The sequence below is a fragment of the Thermobia domestica genome, chromosome 15, assembly GCF_964235325.1.
Source record: "Thermobia domestica chromosome 15, izTheDome1.hap1.1, whole genome shotgun sequence".
NCBI lineage: Eukaryota > Metazoa > Arthropoda > Insecta > Zygentoma > Lepismatidae > Thermobia > Thermobia domestica.
Genome location: NC_137468.1, coordinates 59,716,059 through 59,738,729, shown reverse-complemented (window position 1 = coordinate 59,738,729; position 22,671 = coordinate 59,716,059). Strand labels below are relative to the sequence as shown.

The window sequence follows — 22,671 nt, the reverse complement described above, 5'->3', positions numbered from 1 at the left end:
TCCTTCTTTAACTCTTTAAGGTATTTTGGTTCTATCTTGATTTTGTTTTGTCTTTCATGTTCCTCATTGAATTTTTCAAGCATGCGATAGAAGTGTGCTTTGCTTGCGATTTCGTAGCGTCTAAAGCCGACCTTTGACGTTTTATACAACAAAATTTTCCAGTCTCTACTTATATTTGTACAGATAAAAAATGTGTGACTTTTTCTTGACTTTCATGGCCGGTTTTCTGATTTCGTGACTTTGTAGTGTCTTTCGTGACTTTCGTGACCGATAGATACCCTGTATTGTACTTTAGTTTTCAAGAATAGGTTCTTCACTCGTTTCAGTTGCAAAATATAAATTTACTGGATCACTTAAAACAAAGAGAGACAAAAGAAGCGAAATACTCTCGCCTGAAATTTAGAAGTATAAAGTATTACAATAACGGAAGTAATTATATACAAGTAGTTACAATTAGTATCAGTTCCTTTGCGTACAACAACATGGTATACATATATATAAACACACCTAGTCGAGAATCACAATTCTGCTCGATACAATTTTATATTTTAACCATAAAAATCAGAAGTAAGATTTTTTTGTCGATTGTCGTTCATTGTTAACTATACTCAAGCAGGGGTACGTAGTGAAGCCAGAAACTCCATTTTAACATTGCTTTGTAAAAGAAATTGAATATTATTCGAAAATTATGTACATATTTCCAAAAAAATAACACAGGACATTAAAAAATTGTAGGGACTTTTAAAAAAACTTAGATAGCCTTTAATGATTTTGGCATTTTGATTACAGATATGAAGGCAAATTGTACCTAATATGTCAGGATTTTCTTTCTTAATTTCACTGAACAAAAAAATGTACATTTATAATATTGTGTTTGTTAATGTTAAGCTAAAAATGTAGAAAAACGACTATTCTTTACTGAAACCATAACTAATAAACATGTATTATACTTAACTCTTTAAAACTTAATAATATATAATATACAGTAACTTAATAATATATAATATACAGTGAGAATATTATGTAATACAATATGCAATGAGATTGTTATGTAATAATACATGTCCAGCACAGTCACTCAATCACGTTTCTTCTTGTCATGAATATTGCATCTCAGAGATTGTTCCCTTTGTTCTGGAACCATATACACTCTCTTAATTGACCAACAACAGTCTGCTGTAATCGTTTCATTCCATTTTTCTTAATATCACATTCCATCAACTTGATGTCCTGATAGGATGGGAGGGTTTTCCTTATTCATCACTAAAATCACCGAGACACTCAAGGAAGAAATCCAAGTAGCTATTCAAAAAACGAACTTTAATATTCAAATTGTATCCTAACTTGTGAAAAACCGTCAAAATTCTGTATTTTTTTCTACAATATTCTTGAAATCGTGGTGTTTCCTACTGCCCAAAAAACTATCTACTACCTTTCCTAAATCCTGTCCAAGCCATCAGAATTTCATCAGATTTTCTGTCATCAGAATTTCAAAGTACTCATCTTTCATCAGTATTCTTATTTGAGGGCATACGAAGATGTCGTCTTTCAACTTATCTTCAGATATAAATGAAAATTTGGAACATATGTACTTAAGCAGTTTACGTCTTGCGTAGTGTCTTAACAAATTTCTTTATAAGGCTAATCCTAATATGTAGGGGTGAAAGAATAATCCTGACGCAATTTACCAAACTATGCCTTGTAACTTCGTTTTCACCAAACAGATAGAATGGGCCGTTCATTTTTAATTCTACGGTTGTCCTACTTGCGTAATTGAGTGCTTTATTTAAAAAACTTACATGATAGCTATCAAATGATAATACATTTGAATTACAAAACATAATTAGGATTCACCTATTTTCGCCTAAAGGACCAAACCATTGCAGATCAGTGTAATTGATGCTTTGTTAGTGAATTTTTGTAAAAGAACAGTAACGATGAGTAATTTATGTTTTAACGGAAGTACGTATGTTACCTAGAAAAAAAGAGAAGTGAGGGGAAAAAATAAATTACGTTACGATCGGAACTTGAATCTTTCCTATACAAAATAAAATTGTTACAACATATAAATCTGCTTTATCTTTTGTTTATCTGCTTTATTACGAAATAAGTAACCGGTATTATTATATCCCCAACTACCACGAAGGTTAAAGCGTTCTGGAACTATACTAATAATGTATCTGGCAGGAATGTAGTCACAAATTTAAAGGAATATTCTTCAAAACTTAATTGTCTTTAAACTTTTCAACAATAAGTATAGTTAATCATACCGAATATAACTAATCAACACAATAGTTACATAGGATCTGAGGTATAATGTCCTATGTAGTGATTTCCTTTTCTATCTTAATGTGTGTATATATACACATCAATTTATGCTTGTACCTAGGTATATTAACGTAAAAAAAATCATACTCATACTTAGCGATGCTGTAAAAATCATTAGACATCTAATTTTGTGTTCAAAATAGACTACGACAATTTTAGATTAAAATCGAAATACAACCCAAGCGAGTTTCTCGATTGCTTAGTAATTAGTATCTTTTCATTATAGTAGATCTTTATTATATGTGCATATTGCATTTATTTAAAGTTTAACAGGTTAAAGTTTTATCTGAAATTAATGTTTAATATATTTCTTTATTTCCCATAATGCTCGTTCTAAATATCAATTAAATACGCACTGCATTTACTTAACGTTTAATCTCAATTTAATGTTTAACAAGTTGTTTTCATTTTCCGTATTTCTTGTTATAAATAGCAATTAGAACACAAACACACACACACACACACTGCATTCACGCACTATTAAGTACACACTGCATTTACGTAACGTTTGACAGGTCAAAAGTTTAATCTCAAATTAACGTTTAAAAGGTTTGTTTCATTATTTCCCCCTAATTCTTGTTCTCAGTAGCATGTTTTTCTTTCTTTCTTCCAAAGTTTGACTAAGTTCAATTTCCAACTTTGATGACTATCCCTGGAAAACCAAAAGTCTACATAGAAAACTGTATTCACATGCTTACTAAACAAGTAAAAGATCTATTCAATGAATCGTTTCGTAACGAAGGCAGAAATGCGGGGCTCTAACCCGCCTTCACTCGCTAACGCTCGCTCCGCAATACTATGTGAATTAAATATTAAACTTTGCTACAAAGAAGAACAAACCTAGCTACTAATCTCTTTCTATATATATGGGCTAACAAGTAAGTTCTCAAAACCAGAACCAAAAGATCAAATTACAGAATCGAAGAATCGGAAACAATGAATGAAATGGCTAAAATAAAGACTTTTAATGAAGAATGTATTGCCAACTCAGTAGGGGTGAGAGTAAGATCATTTCTCATAATCTATAACTATCTGAATTGTAACTATAGCGTATTCTAATTTGCACACTTTCTAAGCTAGTGTTATTTTATTCATTGTCACTCCTCAATATGTATCTTCAACAGAATATCTTGTGTTCTAGAACGGTCTTATTTCATCTGAATATGATTCTTCAACTTCATCTTGTCTTAGATCTTAGAATCTATATTAATCCCAACTCTATCGTAAAATCTAACTAATATCTCTCTCTCTTCTTTTCATAGGCTATATCTTAAAGATAGCTCGAGTAGCATGTCACTATTTCCATGGTCCTTTTTTGCCAATACTCAATTCCTAACAAAGTTTACTCCGATGCCAAGTTTGATAAAAGTCGAATGAGTTCTTTGTAGACCCCATGCGATATAAATTGTTCTTTGAGTCTTTTATTTATTATTTTTAGACAAATATCAAAATGAAGTAAAAAAAAATGGGTTTTAAACACTTCACCTTAAACACTTCAAATTTACGAGACACAATAACGTACAATTTGCACCACCATAAGGTATACGCTTTAGCTAAACATGTTCATCAATAACACTTTTTTTTTTTTTTTTTGTAACGCAGACTACCAAGGGGAGGGTCAATTTCTACTCACCTGTTAAGATTAAATATATCTCGCTAAAGAAACAATTTAGAACAAAAGTCTTTTGTGACTGTAGTGAACAGTATATCAGGATAAGACCAACCGCCAAATTCAGAAAAGCCGGGATAGAGCTATTTATTGTACTATCATCTAGGAGTGACACTTCTAAATGTCAGTTACATCTCCTACCAACAGGGGAGAGAGGGAGGGGGGGTACTTTGTGCCCACCAACTTAAAATAGCAAATTTACGAGACACAATAACGTACAATTTGCACCACCATAAGGTATACGCTTTAGCTAAACATGTTCATCAATAACACTTTTTTTTTTTTTTTTTTTTTTTTTACAATTTTAAACGATTAGAAGGGTAATTACAAAAGTCATACTATGATGGGCACAAAGCACCCCCTCCCCCCGGTAGTAATATGTGGGTTAAATGTTTGTTCAAATTAATAATTTATAGTCTATTGGTGCATGATTTTCACCTGTTTGATCACTTATTATTTCATTTCTTTTTAGGTAATCTTGCTCACCAAACACAAATGCATAAATCGGTTATTCATTCGACAAATAATAACCAACAAAACGGAAACGCAAATACAACGGATCCTTTAGGTGACTTGCCAAGTAAGTTATCCTAATGTACATAATTTATGTGACACACAGACACAAAAATTACGAAATAAATCTATTCAAAAGAGTAAGAATGACATCAGTCATGTAATTGTCATTTTCAGCGTGTATTGAAAAACATTTAATTGAATTATTATTTGGATCAAAATTACTTACATCCATATAATGTAAATAATAGTAAACCTGAAAGAATCATTTTGAATAAACTCCCTAAAAAATAGATCTACTATTGAAATCTGTGAAATAAAGTAAGTTTTCTGTTTATAATTTCTAACGGAATCATGATATTTTTCCTTCACTTCACGATTTAATCTAGTGTATATAAAATATTATATTTTCTAGTACTCTCTTCGTTTTCACTTAATTTTATTCTAAGGATTAATGTATAATAAAGTCACACTAGACCTATTATTTATTCAAAACAATGCAAGGAACAAATTTGTTTACTTTGTAGATAGGCACACACAAGTTTAGTTATTAAATTATGAGTATAATTGAAACCTCTATTGTGCAAATGATCATAAAAATATTAAATTTTAAAGAAAAAAAAAGTTAGTTTTTAAAATAAAATTTCTTTTTCATGGTAACATTTGGTAATCCTGTAGTTGAATTTAATGGGAATTAATACATCATACATTTTTAATTTCTCTTGTTAAACATTTGTTTTTATAACTTGATTAATATACATTCTTGTTATGAATGAAATTGTGGTTAATGTTGTGTGAGGTTTAACATAGTATCATTTATACGTAGTAGTCTCTTCATAGAAGAGTATCAGATAATAGGACATCTAGTATCAGACATGTTAGATTAAACATTAGCTTAGGAATCAGAAACCGGTATTACTTTTTCTACTAAAATGTAATCATTTCGTGTTCAAGAACTTGTTCCAATGTGGTAATTGATAGTGTCAGTTTGTTTCCTGATGTAAAACTGAAACATAAAACTTTTACCGTACTAAAGTTTTAGTTCTTATAAATTTAATTGTAAGAAACTTAACAATATCTTTGGTGGTACTGTATGTTCAAGCTGTAGAATGAGTATCAAATGTCAATACTTAATGCTATTACTTGACATTAGGATATAGAAAAAGAAAGTAAAAAGCAAACAGGTGTCAATAAAAATTGAAGTAATATGCTCTACATGATTTGTATATCATGGATTTCTTTCCGTTTACACCTTATTCAAATTTCATTTACCCTTACTATTAACGTTATAGCATGAGACATTACAAGTTTGTACATGTATTTGTAATTGTTAACTATAATTCATCAAATTGAAATCATAGTATTAACGGTTTAATTCTAATTCTAGAAGATATTTTCTGTAGACAAATGGTTTATTTCGTCAGTTCTTGCTAATAGTGAAACTATTTTTCGATTCCAAGAAAAAAGACTAATATAACTGTAGGCCTAATATATATATATATATATATATATATATATATATATATATATATATATATATATATATAGCAAGTCTGTGTATATTCATTTTTAATTTAAAATATTGTTAATAAGCATCAGAATATATTATATTTTGATTTCCGAGAAGATCTTAAACATAAAATCAAGATTGAATACAAATCTCAAACAGGTATTCTTTTAAAATTAAAACAACATTGTAATTGATGACTAACAATTTTAATAGATCTTGCTTCGAAGTACATCTATAATGAATCCCATCAATATTAACTGAATGATAAATTATATACCTGTAGGCAGAATTAATTTCTCTTATATTTCAGAATATAATATGTATTTCTTTAAACTTTTATCCTCTTTAAATTACGAAACTTGAAAAGCACGTTCCTCAATTCTTTCCAGATCAACCTACAATCAACCAAGCGAATAGTAATGTTGTTGATGGTATTAATCTAGATGAAATCAAGGAATTTGCGAAAGCCTTCAAGCTTCGACGCCTGTCTTTAGGTTTAACGCAAACACAAGTTGGACAGGCTTTAAGCATAACTGAAGGCCCTGCCTACAGCCAAAGTGCCATTTGCAGGTACAATTTTCCATACTATAACTTATATAATATATATACATCAAACAATTAGGGAGTTGAAGAGCTTATTTATCATATTTTTTTACAAAGAAAACGCAAAGTAAAATATTTTTGTTTTTTTTATTTATTTCTACACTTTTGTTTCTTAAATTCGTGGCTACTTATTTTTTTAATAATTGTTTGTTACTTTTTTATTTAAAAAAATAAACAAACACTTCATATATCTTTTTTTTCTTTTATTATTATTATTATCATTAAATTTGTTTGTGATGTGTGTTGACTTGGATGTTTTTTTAGAATATTTACATTAATCTCAGAGAACTCCTTTTTGTTGGTTGTTTCTATCTGAAAATAATCGTAAAAAGAAAGAAACCAGAAAAAACGATAATAATAATAATAACAGTTATTAACGAAATGAATTACTGTAAATTGAATTATTTACAGTTTCTAAAGAACAAAATATCAAAGTATATGCCAAAAAGTAATATTTATTAGTTAAATAAAATGGTTTCAGTAAACGAGAAAAGTGTTTACAAAAAAAAATCAAACAAACAAAAATGAGTTTTTGAGTACAGCACAGAAAAGAAATGAAAAAAAAAGTAGTAATTTTTGCTGTTCTTTTCCCAGTGCCCTGGCTACTCAGATGTACTGTGCTGCGCAGATAGCCTCACAGCATCAAGCTATGTAGGTGATGTTTTTTAACATTTCTTATTAATCTCCATTTTCCATTCTTTACCAGCTCAGTACAACCTTCAATGTTGTTTTTCTCCTTAAGTTTGCTTTTTTTTTAATTAAATATTTATTCTCTGTTCTCACTATTATATTTGTTCACATTTACTTTTAGTTCTTAAAAAAATTATAATAATAATTTGGAGCACTGTTACTTTTTTTTTAATCATTCAAGCCAGGGCATTGGCACATTAGTTTTTGTGCATGCTGTAGTATTGATATGTTGTAGCTTCGTAGTTACCTGCTCTTCTTCCTTGGTTTATTATTATTTTTAACTTTTCTTCTTTTTAGAGCATGCTTGTCTTAGTAAGTGAAATGTTTGGGTTTAGGTTCCTAAAAGCATGTTGGTTTCTATCTCTCTACATATTAAATTACTAAAAATGTTTGGGTTATGTTTGTTAATATTTTAATATTAGTAGCTTAGATGGTGATAGCCGAGTGAAATTGTTCAAAATCTCAGTATATCTTATAAAAATAGGTTACGAAATATCGATCTGTAAAGGATAGAAATGTAATTGTCTCTAGTTTTAATACTACCTTAACGGTGTTGAGTACCACACATGTTTAGTTTTTAGTCAGCTGATTCACATGGATTTTTTTTTTTAAATCTGAAATTTTAGTGATATGATTGTATTTATTTTTCTTCCAATCCCTTACGGTTTCAAGATTAATTTGTATTATATATGGGGCCGCAGTGGCTCAGTGGTAGAGCGTTCACCTCTGTTGGTTGAGGTCCTTGGTTCAATCCGAGATCGCGCCAAGTAAACTTTGTGGTGGACAAACACTGTGCGTGGGTTTTCTCTGGGTTCTTTCGTTTGCTTCCACTTTCTTCATTCCACCATTTCGTCCATTTCTCATCATCACCGTCTCCTTTCGCCTAGCCGGCCTAACTGTGGGACGTGAAACTTACAGATTTCATTTCATTTCATTATATATAATGTAATATCATTTATATTAAAATTATACTGTATATAACAATAGATAAGTTTCACGAAGTGATGTATTTAAATTGATTTGAAAAACAAATCAGTAAAATGGCAATATTAAAAATCCCAGTTTATTTGAAAGATAGCAGAAAAAATATAATTCCTCATATACGCAATCAATGGACTAAAAAGCAAAGATATTCAGCACGTTTATAACGTTAGATATCCGTTAGATAATCAAAGATATCCGTTTATAACGTTAGAAGATCTAATACATATTCAATCCAATCATCCTGTTTAATCAATCTCACTAAAGAAAAAAATACTTTAGAACACTAGAATTGTTCGAAAAATGATAGCATTTATTTTCTTTCTAGACAGTATATATTGTTATGAAGCAATTCTCGTGTAGCGATTGTGAAGACGTGAAAAGTCAAACATTTCTCAATTATGAAAATAACTAATAGTTCGGGACTTCAGATTATTAAATGTATTGTAGATCATTTTCGGAAACATTTAGCTAATAAATAATGTATTATTAATAATAACTGAAAACTTCTACTTCTAGAATATAATAGATTATATACTTCTTGTTCGTATCATTGGTTTACGTAGTTGTAAAATGAGCATTTTGGAGAGAGAGAGAGAGAGAATGTGTTAAATTGTTTTTATGAATATATCTTCTATTTTCTGTAACACGTTAACAGAATGACGGAGTTAGTATTTTTTTTCTGCCAATCCATTCAAAATGTAAAATATTACAACTATTTTTCGCCTTCCTGCAATCATTCAAAAATTATAAATGGCCCATAAAAACGTATAGGAACGCACAAAAATGTAGAAAGCGCCAATAAAATTTCCATTCTATTCAGACTAACTCTTTGCGACGTAAGTTGTTTTTACGTAATAAATTTTCTGCGTGAATTGAGAAGCAGAAAAGTTAGTATGAGATCAAGTGGCAAATCTGAAATAATGATACTAATGTGCATTCCAAAACAGTTCAGCGCAATAATTCTACCTAGTGAATTGCCTATTTTTGTTAATTCATTAATAAAAGGTCATTGTTATGCGTACTTTAGAACCTAAAAGTTCGATATAAATATGAATATGTAGACAGATAAGTCAAATCGTAAGCTTAACCGAGATAAAATAATTAACCGAGATAATTTCTACCTCTTAATCTACTATTTTCGGCATTTATTTCACATTGTGATTTCGTTTCAAATTTTATCTTTTATATATATATGTTTATCCTTTGGTTTATTTCTGTTGTGTGTTCTGATTACATTTGAAGATATACTATATGCATATCCAAAGCACCTTCACATAAATTATTTGTTAAAGTGTTTTAAATATAAAGACAACATAAATTAAATACAAAAAGATAAAAATAAATCCATCCTTATTACTACGTGTTATACTGAAATATAAAATACTATTTGTTTACCATGATGAAATAGAAATCGGTTAATATTGTTTCATACTGTTTTCTCTAAAGTAAAAACTATGCAATATTTTTTTCTTTCGCAAATACTAGCACAATTCCTTTCTTCGCACGGGAAGAATACGTTTCATTTTGAACATAAAGGGCTGCATTTGGATTTAAACGGTATCAGAAATGTCACTGTTCGTCTCAGCGACCCCAAAAACTATGCATTCGGCACTAATATCAGTCATTTTCGATCATTTTTAAATCTCTCGCTCTCCCCTAAGTTACACCGTCAAAGTGAAATGTTAGAAACCATCCCAGGCCCAAACCTCATCTATGTTGGAAATCTGATCGAGATTGGTCGACTGGTTCAAGAGTTATTAAGCCATTAAAATACTCACTTTCAGTTTTATATATATATAATATAGATGTATGCGATTTTGTTCGCTCAACAAATAATACCGTCCGTTTTCGAGAATATAACAATGCGAATTACCTCATTATTCTTCCAAGCACAATTACTTAGTTTGTTCCGCTATTTTGTTTAGTTGACTCAGGCACATAAATTAAAAAGTGAAGTCACTAAATTGCCAATATAGCCTAGTGTGTACAAGAGAAAGGAGTGCATCTAAGCTTCAAAAGTATATCAAGTATAAGAAACAATACTGTGATATGCACTATATTTTAAATAAGTTAATGGGAATTTAAAAGAGTGCTAATTCCCTCTTTTTCCAACGTATTTTGTAGGAAACGATGATATTCACAATAAACCAAATCAACTTCAAGAAATTAATATTCTAATTTTGTCCAAAAATAAATTGGATCAATAATTAGATCATACTATTGATTATTATTAATTAGAATTGTAGGAAATTGTAAATGCTCGATTGTCGGCATCAGATGGCACCATATCCCCTATCTCTTCAATATATTTTGTTGGAAGCGAACAGATTTAAGAGATGAATATTTCAACTTTGTTCAAGGACAAATTGAATCAACAACTAAAGAATAATCCGTATCTAATTATTGTTATCTAATTCGTGCACTTTTATGATATTTTGTTTCTTTCGTTGTTGAGTATTATTAGTATCATTCTGAAGTGCGTTGTACAATAAATAAAACAAAATAATAAAAAAAATGCACCGATTATTCTCTAATTGTTGATTCAATTTGTCGTTGAACAAAGTTGAAATATTCATCTCTTAAAGCTGTTCGCTTCCTACAAAATATATTGAAGAGATAGGGGATACGTGGTGCCATCTGTTGCCGATAATCGAGCCTTTACACTTGCCTTAAATGCACCTTCAATTCGAGGCACGGCACAGGAGGCTCAAATGCTCGGTAAAGGTAAGGTTCTAGACGTTCTGGACTTCACCCCTTCGATCACCTTTACGCGTTAGGTTTTCTCAGATGCCCATTTTACAGACGCTGGGTGAACTCTTGAGTCGCATAGGAATGAGGGCAAAACAAGAAGTTTCCACTACCCTCACTGGGGATCAAACCAGATGGGGGGGTAGACGCTTTACCGACCCCGCCACCGTATCTCTTTTTAAAATGCGTTGAAATTATTTATATACAGAATATTTTTAAGGAGTAGTAAAATTTGATCGCATTAGCTTTCACTATTCTAAGAAAATAATTCATATTAATATGAAATAGTTTGCAAGAGATTCAAATATACAATTTACTGAAAACGCACCAAGGAAGGATACTATACCATGTTTTAAAAAAAGAAATTACGTGCGTATGATAAAAATAACAGGTCTTGTTATCACTCCTTTGAAGAAGTTGCGTTATATACGACGGTGTTAATGTTACATTATATGAGTTATACTTCTAACAACGCTATAGTATCCAATTCTGATTCTTATTTAGATCTTCGTTTTCTTTGCTTGGATACGTGTCATTGTATGTCCTTTTCCAACCAGTAAGGTGCACTCTAATGCTAACTCAGTGACGGATCTTGAGGAAAGCAGCATTGGTAAAAATGTAATTTTATGGCCACAAGCTAAGAGAAGCTTACGTAATGCAAGGGTAAAAGTTGATGTGGAAAGGTACGGGGACGAATGACGTCACGCTGTCCCCTCTTTGTAATTTTCAGGAAGTGGAGGGATGCCATAGATATTTCTTTGGAAGTGGGGGAACGGCATCCTCCCGTGTGTTCCTTTTCACTTTTATCCCTGATGTAATGTGCTAATCCCTGATGTATTGTATACAAAAATTAGTTCATGAGTTAAGCTTTCTTCCCAAAGCTTTTAGGAATAAAATTTAAACTTTTACCGATGTGACTTACGTCAAGAGCCGCTACTGTACGAAATACTGCGTTATACTCTTGCGCAGGGTTTCTTTAAGGTTTTCTTCTGAATAGTACTGGAATTTTATGACAGCATTTGTAACTGTGATACCTAGCCTTTACACCACATAATATTCTCTCAGATAATTTGTTTCGATTGGTTCATTCTCAGATAATTTAAGTGTTGTATATTGCTTTCAGAGGGGAAACAAGTCTAAGAGCTTTCCCTGATATTTAACCTCACTGTGCATCTAAGCATTGTGATTATAATAAGTAATTTATCTACTAGGTTCAGACACTACCCATATCGGAAGCTTCAACTAATATAAATATCTAATTAAATTATGAATAGATAATTGACATGCTGGTTTTATTTATTTATTTATCTACTATTTTTTTTATTAAATAAAACACACTTATGATCCGACAAAAATTTATAGGTCACTGTCCTACATCTACAAATATGTAGTGCGAGGTGATAGGCTGTCTACAAATCATCTTACTTGGGGGGCCCGCGGTGGCTCAGTGGTAGAGCGTTCACCTCTGGTGCTTGGGGTCCCGGGCTCGATCCCAGCCCCCGCCGTGTGAACCTTGTGGTGGACAAACACCGTGTGCGTGGGTTTTCTCGGGATTCTCCCGTTTCCTCCCACTTTCTTCATTTCACCATTTCATTCATTTCTTATCATCACTATCTCCTTTCGCCTAACCGGCATTACCGTGGGACGTAAAACTCAAAGATTTCATTTCATTTTCATCTTACTTGGCACAATTTATCTAAAATTTTTGGCAAAATCAACTCCTACAGCATTATTACGTATTAAAGGTTTCGTTCACTATAAAAATTGGAATATTTACTCGAGCTTTATTTTTCGGAATTTTTATTTTACTCCATGAATTTATATTTTAGTTATGTCTTGTTTATTTCATCATTCAAGTGTCCAATAAATACAAACAATAAGTCATTTGTTTCTGATTAGTACTTTCTTAGTACTGATCCAGTGTTAAGCATTTGTATCTCCGAATCAGTTGCTCGTTGATCAGTTACACACACTTCATTTTATCCATTTGTATAATTTCGTCTAACATAACAATTAAAACAGAAAATTATTATCTATGTGAAGGATGCTACACGTTTAACTTAAAGTATAATTGGAAAATAAGCATGGAAGAAAATTTAAAAAAATACAAAAAAAGGTATCATAAAGTTAATTTGCCAAATATTTTAATTGGCAGTTTGTTAGATAATTTAAGATCACAAACTTTTACATAAAAAAGGGGGTAACTTAAGGAGGTCTACGAATATAATCATTTGTGCTTTTTAGTTTCTTTACGCGAAATTGGTCTCATTATAGAAACAAGATTTTAGCAGTCAAATTATTTTAAGAACTTCAAGATTGTCGTGAAATACTAAACTTTACCTTTAAATTTATGAGCGCATTGATAAAACTCATAATGAGGCCGGTCTACTAATATAACTTTCAAGTTGTAACACTTCCCCCCCCCCCTTATGCATACATAATAACAGGGGCGGATCCAGGACCGACTTCTGGGGGGGCGGTGGGTTGTCATACTGCTACTTTTAAGGGCTCCAAACTTTTTGATGGATTTTATTTATATATATAAAATAAGAAAGTTTCCTCTTCTGGGGGGGCGATCGTCCCGATCTTCCCCCCCCCCCTGGATCCGCCCCTGCATAATAATTACCGAACCTATTCATAACTGGAAACGTTAGAATTTAAGACACAAGTCTAACTAAAGAAGATATAGGTTAGTGCTTGTAAAGTCTTTTATACTACACAGTTCGAAAGTAAATTCTGACACTTTTCGGTCATGAATTGATTGTTCTCACCTCACATGAAAATGAGAAAGAAAAAGAAGAACATCAAAACAGACGAAAATATCAAGCTGTTAAATAGTTAAAGATTTCATCTTGTGTATCGTGATGAAAGAATATGGTGCCAGTTCAATTTCAAAAACAAAGTTGCGAGAAAATTGAGAAAACACCTACGAATGATGTGCTCTTCAGAGATCATTAATTAGCGGGAAAGAAATTTGATAGAAAAGCCCCTATTTCATTATGTTACGATCAAATTATCTCCAGCAGTATGGCGTTCTTTCTCTCTTCCTTTTTTTCTTTCTTTTCTATGATGTGGAGCTGATCTGCTTATGGCCAGAACATTCAAATTCAGTTTTAGAGTGGTTTAGATTTATCTCTGGTTCATGTGCAGTATGCGAATAGTAAATTTAAATTCGTCCAGAAACACCTTTATTGAGATATATATATATATGCCTGCATGCTTCCCAAGCTTTAAAAGCTATCATTTAAACTTGTTCACGTTTTCTTAATTTATGTAATCTTTCAACATATAATACATAACTATCAATAATATATAGTGTTATGATAAATGTTGCAAAATTACTGACTTGTAAGCATTTATAGTTAGCAATGAGAGGCGAAATTAGTTATAAATTATTATCCGGGGAGCACCAGATTTTCCGTACATATCGTCTGCGACAAGATGGTTTATAAGCAGAGCTTAAGATATTAAATGTTAGATATTATATGATTCGTATGTTTTCTGTTTTACAATCAGCTGCAAAAACTTAAGACTATTTATTAATTTTGTGTCTATATTAATCAACTCGAATTTACCAACAAATACTTGTATGTCTTCTGTGAGGCGTAAAAAAATACCAATTCATCTTTTATTTTGCCCCTTATTTGTGAATAATTTTCTGACTTTCTCCATCTGTAACTTTTAAGTATATAGCATTTAAATATTCGGTTTGATAATTCAATTGAAATTTACGGACTCTAAAGTAGCATATAAATATATTTTCACGAAGTAATGCAGTTAATAATCTCAAAATAAATGACAACACGATTGCAGAAATAAAGCTGTCTATTAAACTTAATTATTAGTTATTTTGTGTTTATTTATTTTTTCCACTAAATGTTGTTAGCAAGTAATTGTTATCTATGAAACTGAATAACCACCCTTAAGTATCAGTCTAATGCTGTTGATATAGAAAACGAAATTGTCCTTTTCTTTCAAAAAGTTGAAAATTATTTCTTTATATATATAGAAATAAGTTCATCAGTTATGATATGAATGAAAGGAAGTAATATATTTAATTTCGTGCTTCACAGTGATCTATCTTGTCGTTGAACTTTTAAGTAAATAGCTTCATTTAATAGTAAATATCCTTTGTTATTTGCTTTCGTGTGTTCTATTTGTAGGTTTGAGAAACTGGATATCACTCCAAAGAGTGCACAGAAAATCAAGCCTGTACTCGAAAGGTGGATGAAAGAAGCGGAAGAAAGGTAGTTTAACGCTATTATTATTACTATTAATATATTTATAATTACTCACACCTCTTTCGGAGGTTGACTTTATCAGACGCAGATGTTGATCGTTGTCGCCTACATCTTGATTTTGTTAAATGTCGAGTTTTGTTTCTTTTCTTTCTTTCTTTTTCGTTTTAATAATGATCAGATGAAAATTCTTCTGGTTATTATTCTTTGAAATTATTATCATCTTATTTTGATTTTGTTATATTTCTTGTTATTGTTTTAGCTTGTTATATATTATTTGGTAATAGTATACATGAGAACCCCCTGTCTTCCGTGCGCGAGGATACTTCATATTATATATTTATACATTACCAAATTAAATCACTGCGTTGTCTTCATTATATGTGCTTAACATTCTATTTTTACTTTCTAGAATAAATTTTGTTGATTTCGATTCGAAAAATGTTAAATATTTTTAAATTTATATCATGATGCAGACCAAAATCCTTGTTGCATATAATGTAATGCGCTATAGCATATAAAGTACAAGGGCAAATAGGTACGTTCTTTTTTATTTTCGTATCAGTGGATAAGTAAATGAAAGTGGGTTTGTTACCCCCTTTCTAAGTTCGTAGATACTCAATAAATAATCCCTAAAAGTATGAGCGTCCAGCTTCTTCTGGAACTCAGACGGTCTTACGTATACTATATCCTATTATTTTTCTCTTTTTTAAATTATAACTGTATTCTATTTAATTGTAGGTATATTATTATTTTTCTCGACAAGCTGCAATGACTTAATGCTAATATTGATTTCGTATTATATAAACCAAAATATAAATGCTTATAAAGATGTTTAAATATTTTATTTCGTTTAGGTTTTCCCCATGTATTATAAATACTCGAACTATAAACAATATTATTAGCAAAACAATTTATGTATCTGTTCCTAGGCAATAAAAAGGTATAAAGTAATACAATTTCAAACAAGAAGAATGATATAAGCTTCTGTAAAAATTAAGGAATATTAGAACTAAAAACTAGTTTGACAAAATTGATTTAAAAAGGAAATAATAAAATGGAGTGGTCTGCAACCGATAACTGAAATTGAAAATTACTGAGTGAGTCCAATCATTTTAATTTCGATTAGTTCGTACCTTGATTTTTTTTTTTAATTCATCGAGGGCAAGTCCTAATTAATCTAAGTTATAAGTACGTACGCGAATTATTTGCCGAATAAGTTTATTATTATTAATATGTTTACGTTAATTGGCTTCATAGTTAAAAAATATTTTTTATTTTGTACTAAAATGAATTTACATTGATCATAACTAATTTCGTAGAAACCTGCTAAACTAATACAAAGGACTAATTCACAGTCTAAACAATCCAGCATCCTAAAATTAAGTCAAGTTAAAGAAATTATAAACTTAACCCTGTAATATTAAAGGACAATCAATCGTGACAATAAAAGAGCCAAGAAATCTAACAGTATGTTTTTGATTAATAATTTTAAAGAAAACTAGCTTCTAAAAGTGATGGTATTATTAAGTATACTTAACCAGTTTGAAAATATGATGTTACATCCATGTGACATACAAGCACACGAGGATATGAAAGAGATACTAATTAAAACTTAAAAAAACACCTGCGCGTCACCAAAATAGTGAAAATAATTAAACTGCACGTCTGAGATATGTGGGATATGTCCTTAACTTGGAAATTGGAAAGAGATTTTGGTTAGACCAAGAAAATAAGAAAGAATAATGTAAATATGAAACTTACGAAAATTAGTTAATAATAATCCTGATTGAAGTGGCTCAGCGAGGGATCCAAAGGCACATTTTGTTTTTGCTGCAATAAACCTTCAGGTACCTTAAGTCATAGATGTAGTTAATAAAGACAGAAATTATTTTCTATAGATCATTTTACCTACAACAATTCACTCAGTTTTGTATATCTATTCTTTTCTAATGTTTGTCTCATGTTGCTTCCTGTTGAAAAATCGATTTCTATGAGCATAAGTTTTGAACTTATCATTGAAGAATCTAAGGTCATGGTTCCATTTAACAGAAGAGTATATTAAAATGCTCTTGTGCATGTCGTACTTAAGTAGTTTACGATGTCAAAAATGTACACCCACACATTTAGATATTTCCTTGAATACATTCATAGTGTACATGTATCCATGTATGCAGTTTCTTTTTAAGTACATACATTAGGATTTGTCTTTTTTTAACTCCTAAGAAGAAAATGAAATCTTTAAATTTTACATCCCATGTTTATATCGGCTAGGCTAAAAGAGACGGTGATAATGAGAAATGAATGACATGGGAAATGGGGAAAGTAGGAGGAAACTGAAGAACCCTGAGAAAATTCACGCACATGATGTTTGTCCATCACAAAGATCACTTGGCGCGTCCTGGGATCAAATCAAGGACCCCATTCACAAGAAGTGAACGCTCTATCACTGAACCACCGCAGCCCTCTGAGTGGGAAGAATGGAAACTTCAAAGAGTGAAAGTATGTCTTATAACAAGAGGTTACATTCGCACTAATTTGTGTTCCTCATGTAGAATATTTAAAAGGTTAATTAAGGCAGTGGACGAATTTCTAGTTGATACCCAAACCGGATAATAAGAAAGGGAAATAATTTTATAAAAGATGCGTTATATCACATATACGGTGTTTAAAGAATGCATTTATGTCTTGTAATTTGTAGTAAGCAAGCAAATTCTGTAGTTATGCTGTGTACACGGAGGTGAATAGTTGTAGTGAAAATCTACAGAAGATAGGAAACACTGATTTTTCTTTAATTTTTTTTTTGGGGGGGGGGGTCCTATAAGCAGATGGAAATTGTCATGTAAAGCAGCCTTTCCCAGCTGGTGTGTCGCGAAATTTTAAAATTTAAAAATAAATGTTATGTCATTCATGAGGCCTATAAGTCTAGATATTATAGAACACATTATATCTTTACGAGCCTTTAATAAGTTAATATCGATTTTGAGACAGGCTCTACCAGTCAATACGGCCAACAATTCTAGTTCTATCCTAATGTAGCATAAGTCTATCGAAATATCGTACATGTTCAGTAACCAGACGTCGGTCAAAACAAGGTTGAGAAGCCCTGATTTACAATGCTATTCGTTTTATTATGTTCTCCCTTCAATTCAATATGCATTGGAAGAGAGAGAAATTATTGGAAATGTTAGTATTTAACATTGTAAATGTGCACATATACTGATCATTAATAAATAGATTGAAAAAATTAACAAAATTATACTGCACTACATAGATACATGTAACATGTTTTCATGGATTGAATGATATTTTAAAATAAAAACCAATAAAGTTCCATGGCGTTTCTAAAGTCTGAGAAGTCACAGGGCTATGTTTATTTAAAGTCCAAAGCGAACTTTCATATTTAAAGCTTGTATTTTTAGATCAAATATCGTATATATTTCAATCAAAAATTTTCTTGTATGCCTTATATCTGGAGAACTACAAATAGTGGAGTCAAACCCAAACTATCACTTAACTCAGTATGATGTGCTTATTCCGTAGAAAATACGAACACTTGATTTAGGGGCCATTCAAAAATTTTGTGGCCCCCTATTCTTGTCCTTTTTTTTTTTATCATTCCTAGAATTCTTGTTAAGTACGTCCGATACAAAATTTCAATAATTACAATAGTAAACAGAATTTTCTAAAATATGAAAATATAAATAAATTAATTTAAAAAATACGAAACCCAGATCAAACAAATGTAATAACCTTCTTTACTTATAACAATGTCACCAAACCTTACATTGAATTCCCAGATCATTAATTCAACATGTACTAATTAAATAAGTGTTTATGAAGTTTCTTGTCTCTTATTATAAAACTATTATAATTCATTATTATATACCTTTTCACTGAATCACTAAGCTGACGAACATATGATAAACATCTTTATTTACTTAGTTTCCCACACTAGACTAGAACAGCATTAGAATACATATTTTCTTTCTTATTGTTTTGGGTTAGCATAATGTAAAATTCTTTCTAACAAAAATTATATGATATTGTTATATACTGAAAAACATATCGTAAAAATATCATTCTTTAGTAGCTAAAAACTGAGTTTACTTGCTCTAGTTTGTAATATATTTTGCTTTTTTTATATTCTAATAGGTATAAAAGTGGACAACATAACCTTACAGAATTTATTGGTGTAGAACCGTCGAAGAAAAGAAAAAGAAGGACATCTTTCACCCCACAAGCTTTAGAAGTTCTCAATGCACATTTTGAAAGAAATACGCATCCTTCAGGTATATTGAATATAATAGGAAGTTTGTATATCTACATGGTGGCTACAGATCCGTTATCCTTGAGAATAAGTAACATAGACCACTAAACGTACGTAAATAACCACACGGAAAGAACTGAATGATGTGAATAACAATGCTTTCGAGAAATAACATTGTAACATTTCGGGGTAACGGGAAAACTTACATTAGCATTTATGAAGGGATAACGGGACTTGGTGGCCACTCTGTAGGACATTTAGCTTTATGTATATATATATTCTAATTAGTAAAGTTTTTCAAGTCTTTATATGTAAGTTTGTATTTTTTTCCCACGTAGAACGACGGAATTTGATGAATAAGGTCATAAATTCACCATTATCTTAAGTGTAATATCGGGTATATGGCATCTCATAAAATCCAATATGGCACCACTAAACGGTAAATTGTTTAAATGAAAAATAAAAAGGGTGAAGATCCTATTTTTGTCTCATAATACAGTCGTAATTCTTTTTCTATTTTAGAATGCTTTTGGTATAGTTTTACTAAATGTATGGTATGAATGGTTTATAATTAGAATATTTGAGTCGGTATTTGTTAAAACAATGTCAATTCAATATTTTAAAGATTTACTCTTTTTCTGCCTTCTGGAGTCTGTATGGGTACAGTTGTTACTTAAAGCTAAAACAATATTTACGAATTAGAAAAATATGTAATTTTATCAGTAAATGATAACTCTATCCATAAAGATCCTTGAAAACAGTAAAAGTGATAGACGTTACAATATGTGACTGACGTTGTTTTAACAATTTTTTTTGTATTAATAGTACAATATTTATATATATATATATATATATATATATATATATATATATATATATATATATATATAGATAGATAGATAGATAGATAGATATAGATAGATATAGATAGATAGACATAGATTTCTGTTTACCAAGTTCTATCGTGAAAATCCTTTTCGAAAAAGTATATACAGCAAATAAATCGGAATGTAGTATTGCGAACTCTACGTTATATTGCTAACTAACGCCGGCTAATACCGATCATATTTACGTATTCGTTTAAACTTAGGACCAGGGCGCAAAAAATCTTGAGCGCCAAATCACCATAGAGATTGCATCTACCAGTCTCGTGACTTGTTTTTTGATGTAAATATTCTCCCAATTTTTACCTGTCAGTAGTTCTGATTCTTCTGGATTAAGAACAAAAGCATTATAAAGCTCAAAATTTCCATTAACCTTGAACCTTAAATATGTTTAATTCCACTAATATGTTTAATTAATTTATATAAGTAAATATAATTTAAGGGCAAAACATGTAAGCGTATGTACCAAACTGGATTTTTATTATTATGGCGCTTTGTTTTCTGAATTGGCGCCTAGGCTACAAGAAAATTTTTCAAGCACTACTTAAGACTATCGTAATGCGAGTATTCTTAAACATGTCATAATCAAGTTGTTTAGAACAAACCTATGTGTAGCGACGTCGTTCCCAATATTTGAAGGTTTTTTCTTTTGTTTTCTTTCTTGGAATGTATGGTTGGAATGATTGTATAAAATGAACTTTTAAATATACCTTTTCTATAGGTAGAGTATTAATCAACATATGTAATAATATTAGTAGTTCAATTAGTTCAGGATTTCAATAAATGGACGAAAATGAAAAAAAAGAAAATAAAAAAGAAAAAATCGCCTAAAACATGCGAAAACTAATAAAATGAAACTTCATAAACAGATAAATAATAATTTCTGCTATTAACACAAATATTTTATGAAACAATCGTAAGTACATATCCCCCATTTGTTACAAGACATATCATAAGGATTCCAGAAAGAAAGAAAATATGTTGGGTTAAAAATGGGTCTTATCTATTACTAACTAGCTAAAACACCCGTTCTAAACACGGGGAACACAGGTTTATGGGGAATATTTTAATCTTCTTCCCCATAGAATATTTATTTTTATGAAAGTTTAATAATAATAATAATAATAAAAAAGAAGATACTCTATTTTTGACATGCATATTGAAACACCGAACTCGCACAGAAATTGATATGTGTAAAAAATCCAGCTTGAAATGGGTTCTATTTATCTTCCAAAAGTAATTTCAAACGGGTCAGACGTTTTCCTGACCCCGAAAACTATGAATTCGACACAAATCTTAGTCATTCATGACTTTTATTTTCACATTCTCCACCCCACTCTCTGCAAATGGGGATGAACTTTGAGTTAAATGGCATTGAGGGCATCACTATTCATTTCAACTCCAAAAACTGGACGGATTCGACACTAATATTGATAATTTTAAATTATTTTTACACGACACAATTTCCTCCTGACCCCAAGGTGCTAATGGGGGCTAAACTTAAACTTAAATGGCATCTAGAGTGCCATTCTTTGTCCAAGTGACCCTGAAAACTACGGATTCGACATTTATATCGGTCGTTCCTCATCATTTTTATGTCTGTCCCTCCCATTCTCTCTAGGAGTGCTCAAGGAATCTTGCCCCCACTGGGACTGAATTTGGACTTAAACGGCATCAGGACTACCACCAATTATGATAACTCAGCGACACTGGAAACTAATGATTCGATACTAACATCCGTCGTTTTCGATATTTTTACATGTCATCATGTACTAATTATTTTTTTCTTAAATCTAAATCTTATATATGATAATATAGTCAAAACGTAAATGATAATTTTTGTCTGATTATTAGATAAAGATGTGTTATGTATATTTATTTATCGTTTTCCAGGTGCGGAAATCACAGCTCTTGCACAGCAGCTCGGGTATGAAAGAGAAGTCATTAGAATATGGTTCTGTAACAAAAGACAAGCCCTTAAGAATACTGTAAGGATGATGTCTAAAAGCGTTGCAACTTAGTATCTAGACGTAAGTATTCTGCTATATTTCTTTATTATAATTTTAATTTGCCATATGATATTCAAGAATACCATGTGGCTATTTTCTATTAAATGTCACAAAATAGTTAATGTTTTAAATATATATATGTATAATGTTCCTAAAAGGACAGTCATAATGTTAGATGTCAAGTCTAGCACCAAAACAAGGAAATTTATACGCATATATTCATTG

The 22,671-nt window shown here is 30.8% G+C and overlaps 1 protein-coding gene across 2 annotated transcripts in view; it reads left to right on the top strand.

Annotated features, from left to right (window-relative positions):
- pdm3 (POU-domain protein pdm3) overlaps window positions 1–22,467 on the top strand; it is a 381,040-nt gene extending 358,573 nt beyond the window's left edge. The window contains exons 9-14 of one of the 2 annotated variants that reach the window (XM_081739721.1): window positions 4,470–4,577; window positions 6,410–6,590; window positions 7,218–7,274; window positions 15,209–15,292; window positions 19,439–19,575; window positions 22,331–22,467. In XM_081739721.1, the coding sequence (XP_081595847.1) occupies window positions 4,470–4,577; window positions 6,410–6,590; window positions 7,218–7,274; window positions 15,209–15,292; window positions 19,439–19,575; window positions 22,331–22,458 (695 nt within the window). In that variant the 3' untranslated portion in view covers window positions 22,459–22,467. The remainder of the gene's footprint in view (window positions 1–4,469; window positions 4,578–6,409; window positions 6,591–7,217; window positions 7,275–15,208; window positions 15,293–19,438; window positions 19,576–22,330) is intronic. The other variant, XM_081739722.1, reaches the window with a different exon arrangement.
- The last annotated feature ends 204 nt before the right edge of the window (window positions 22,468–22,671 follow it).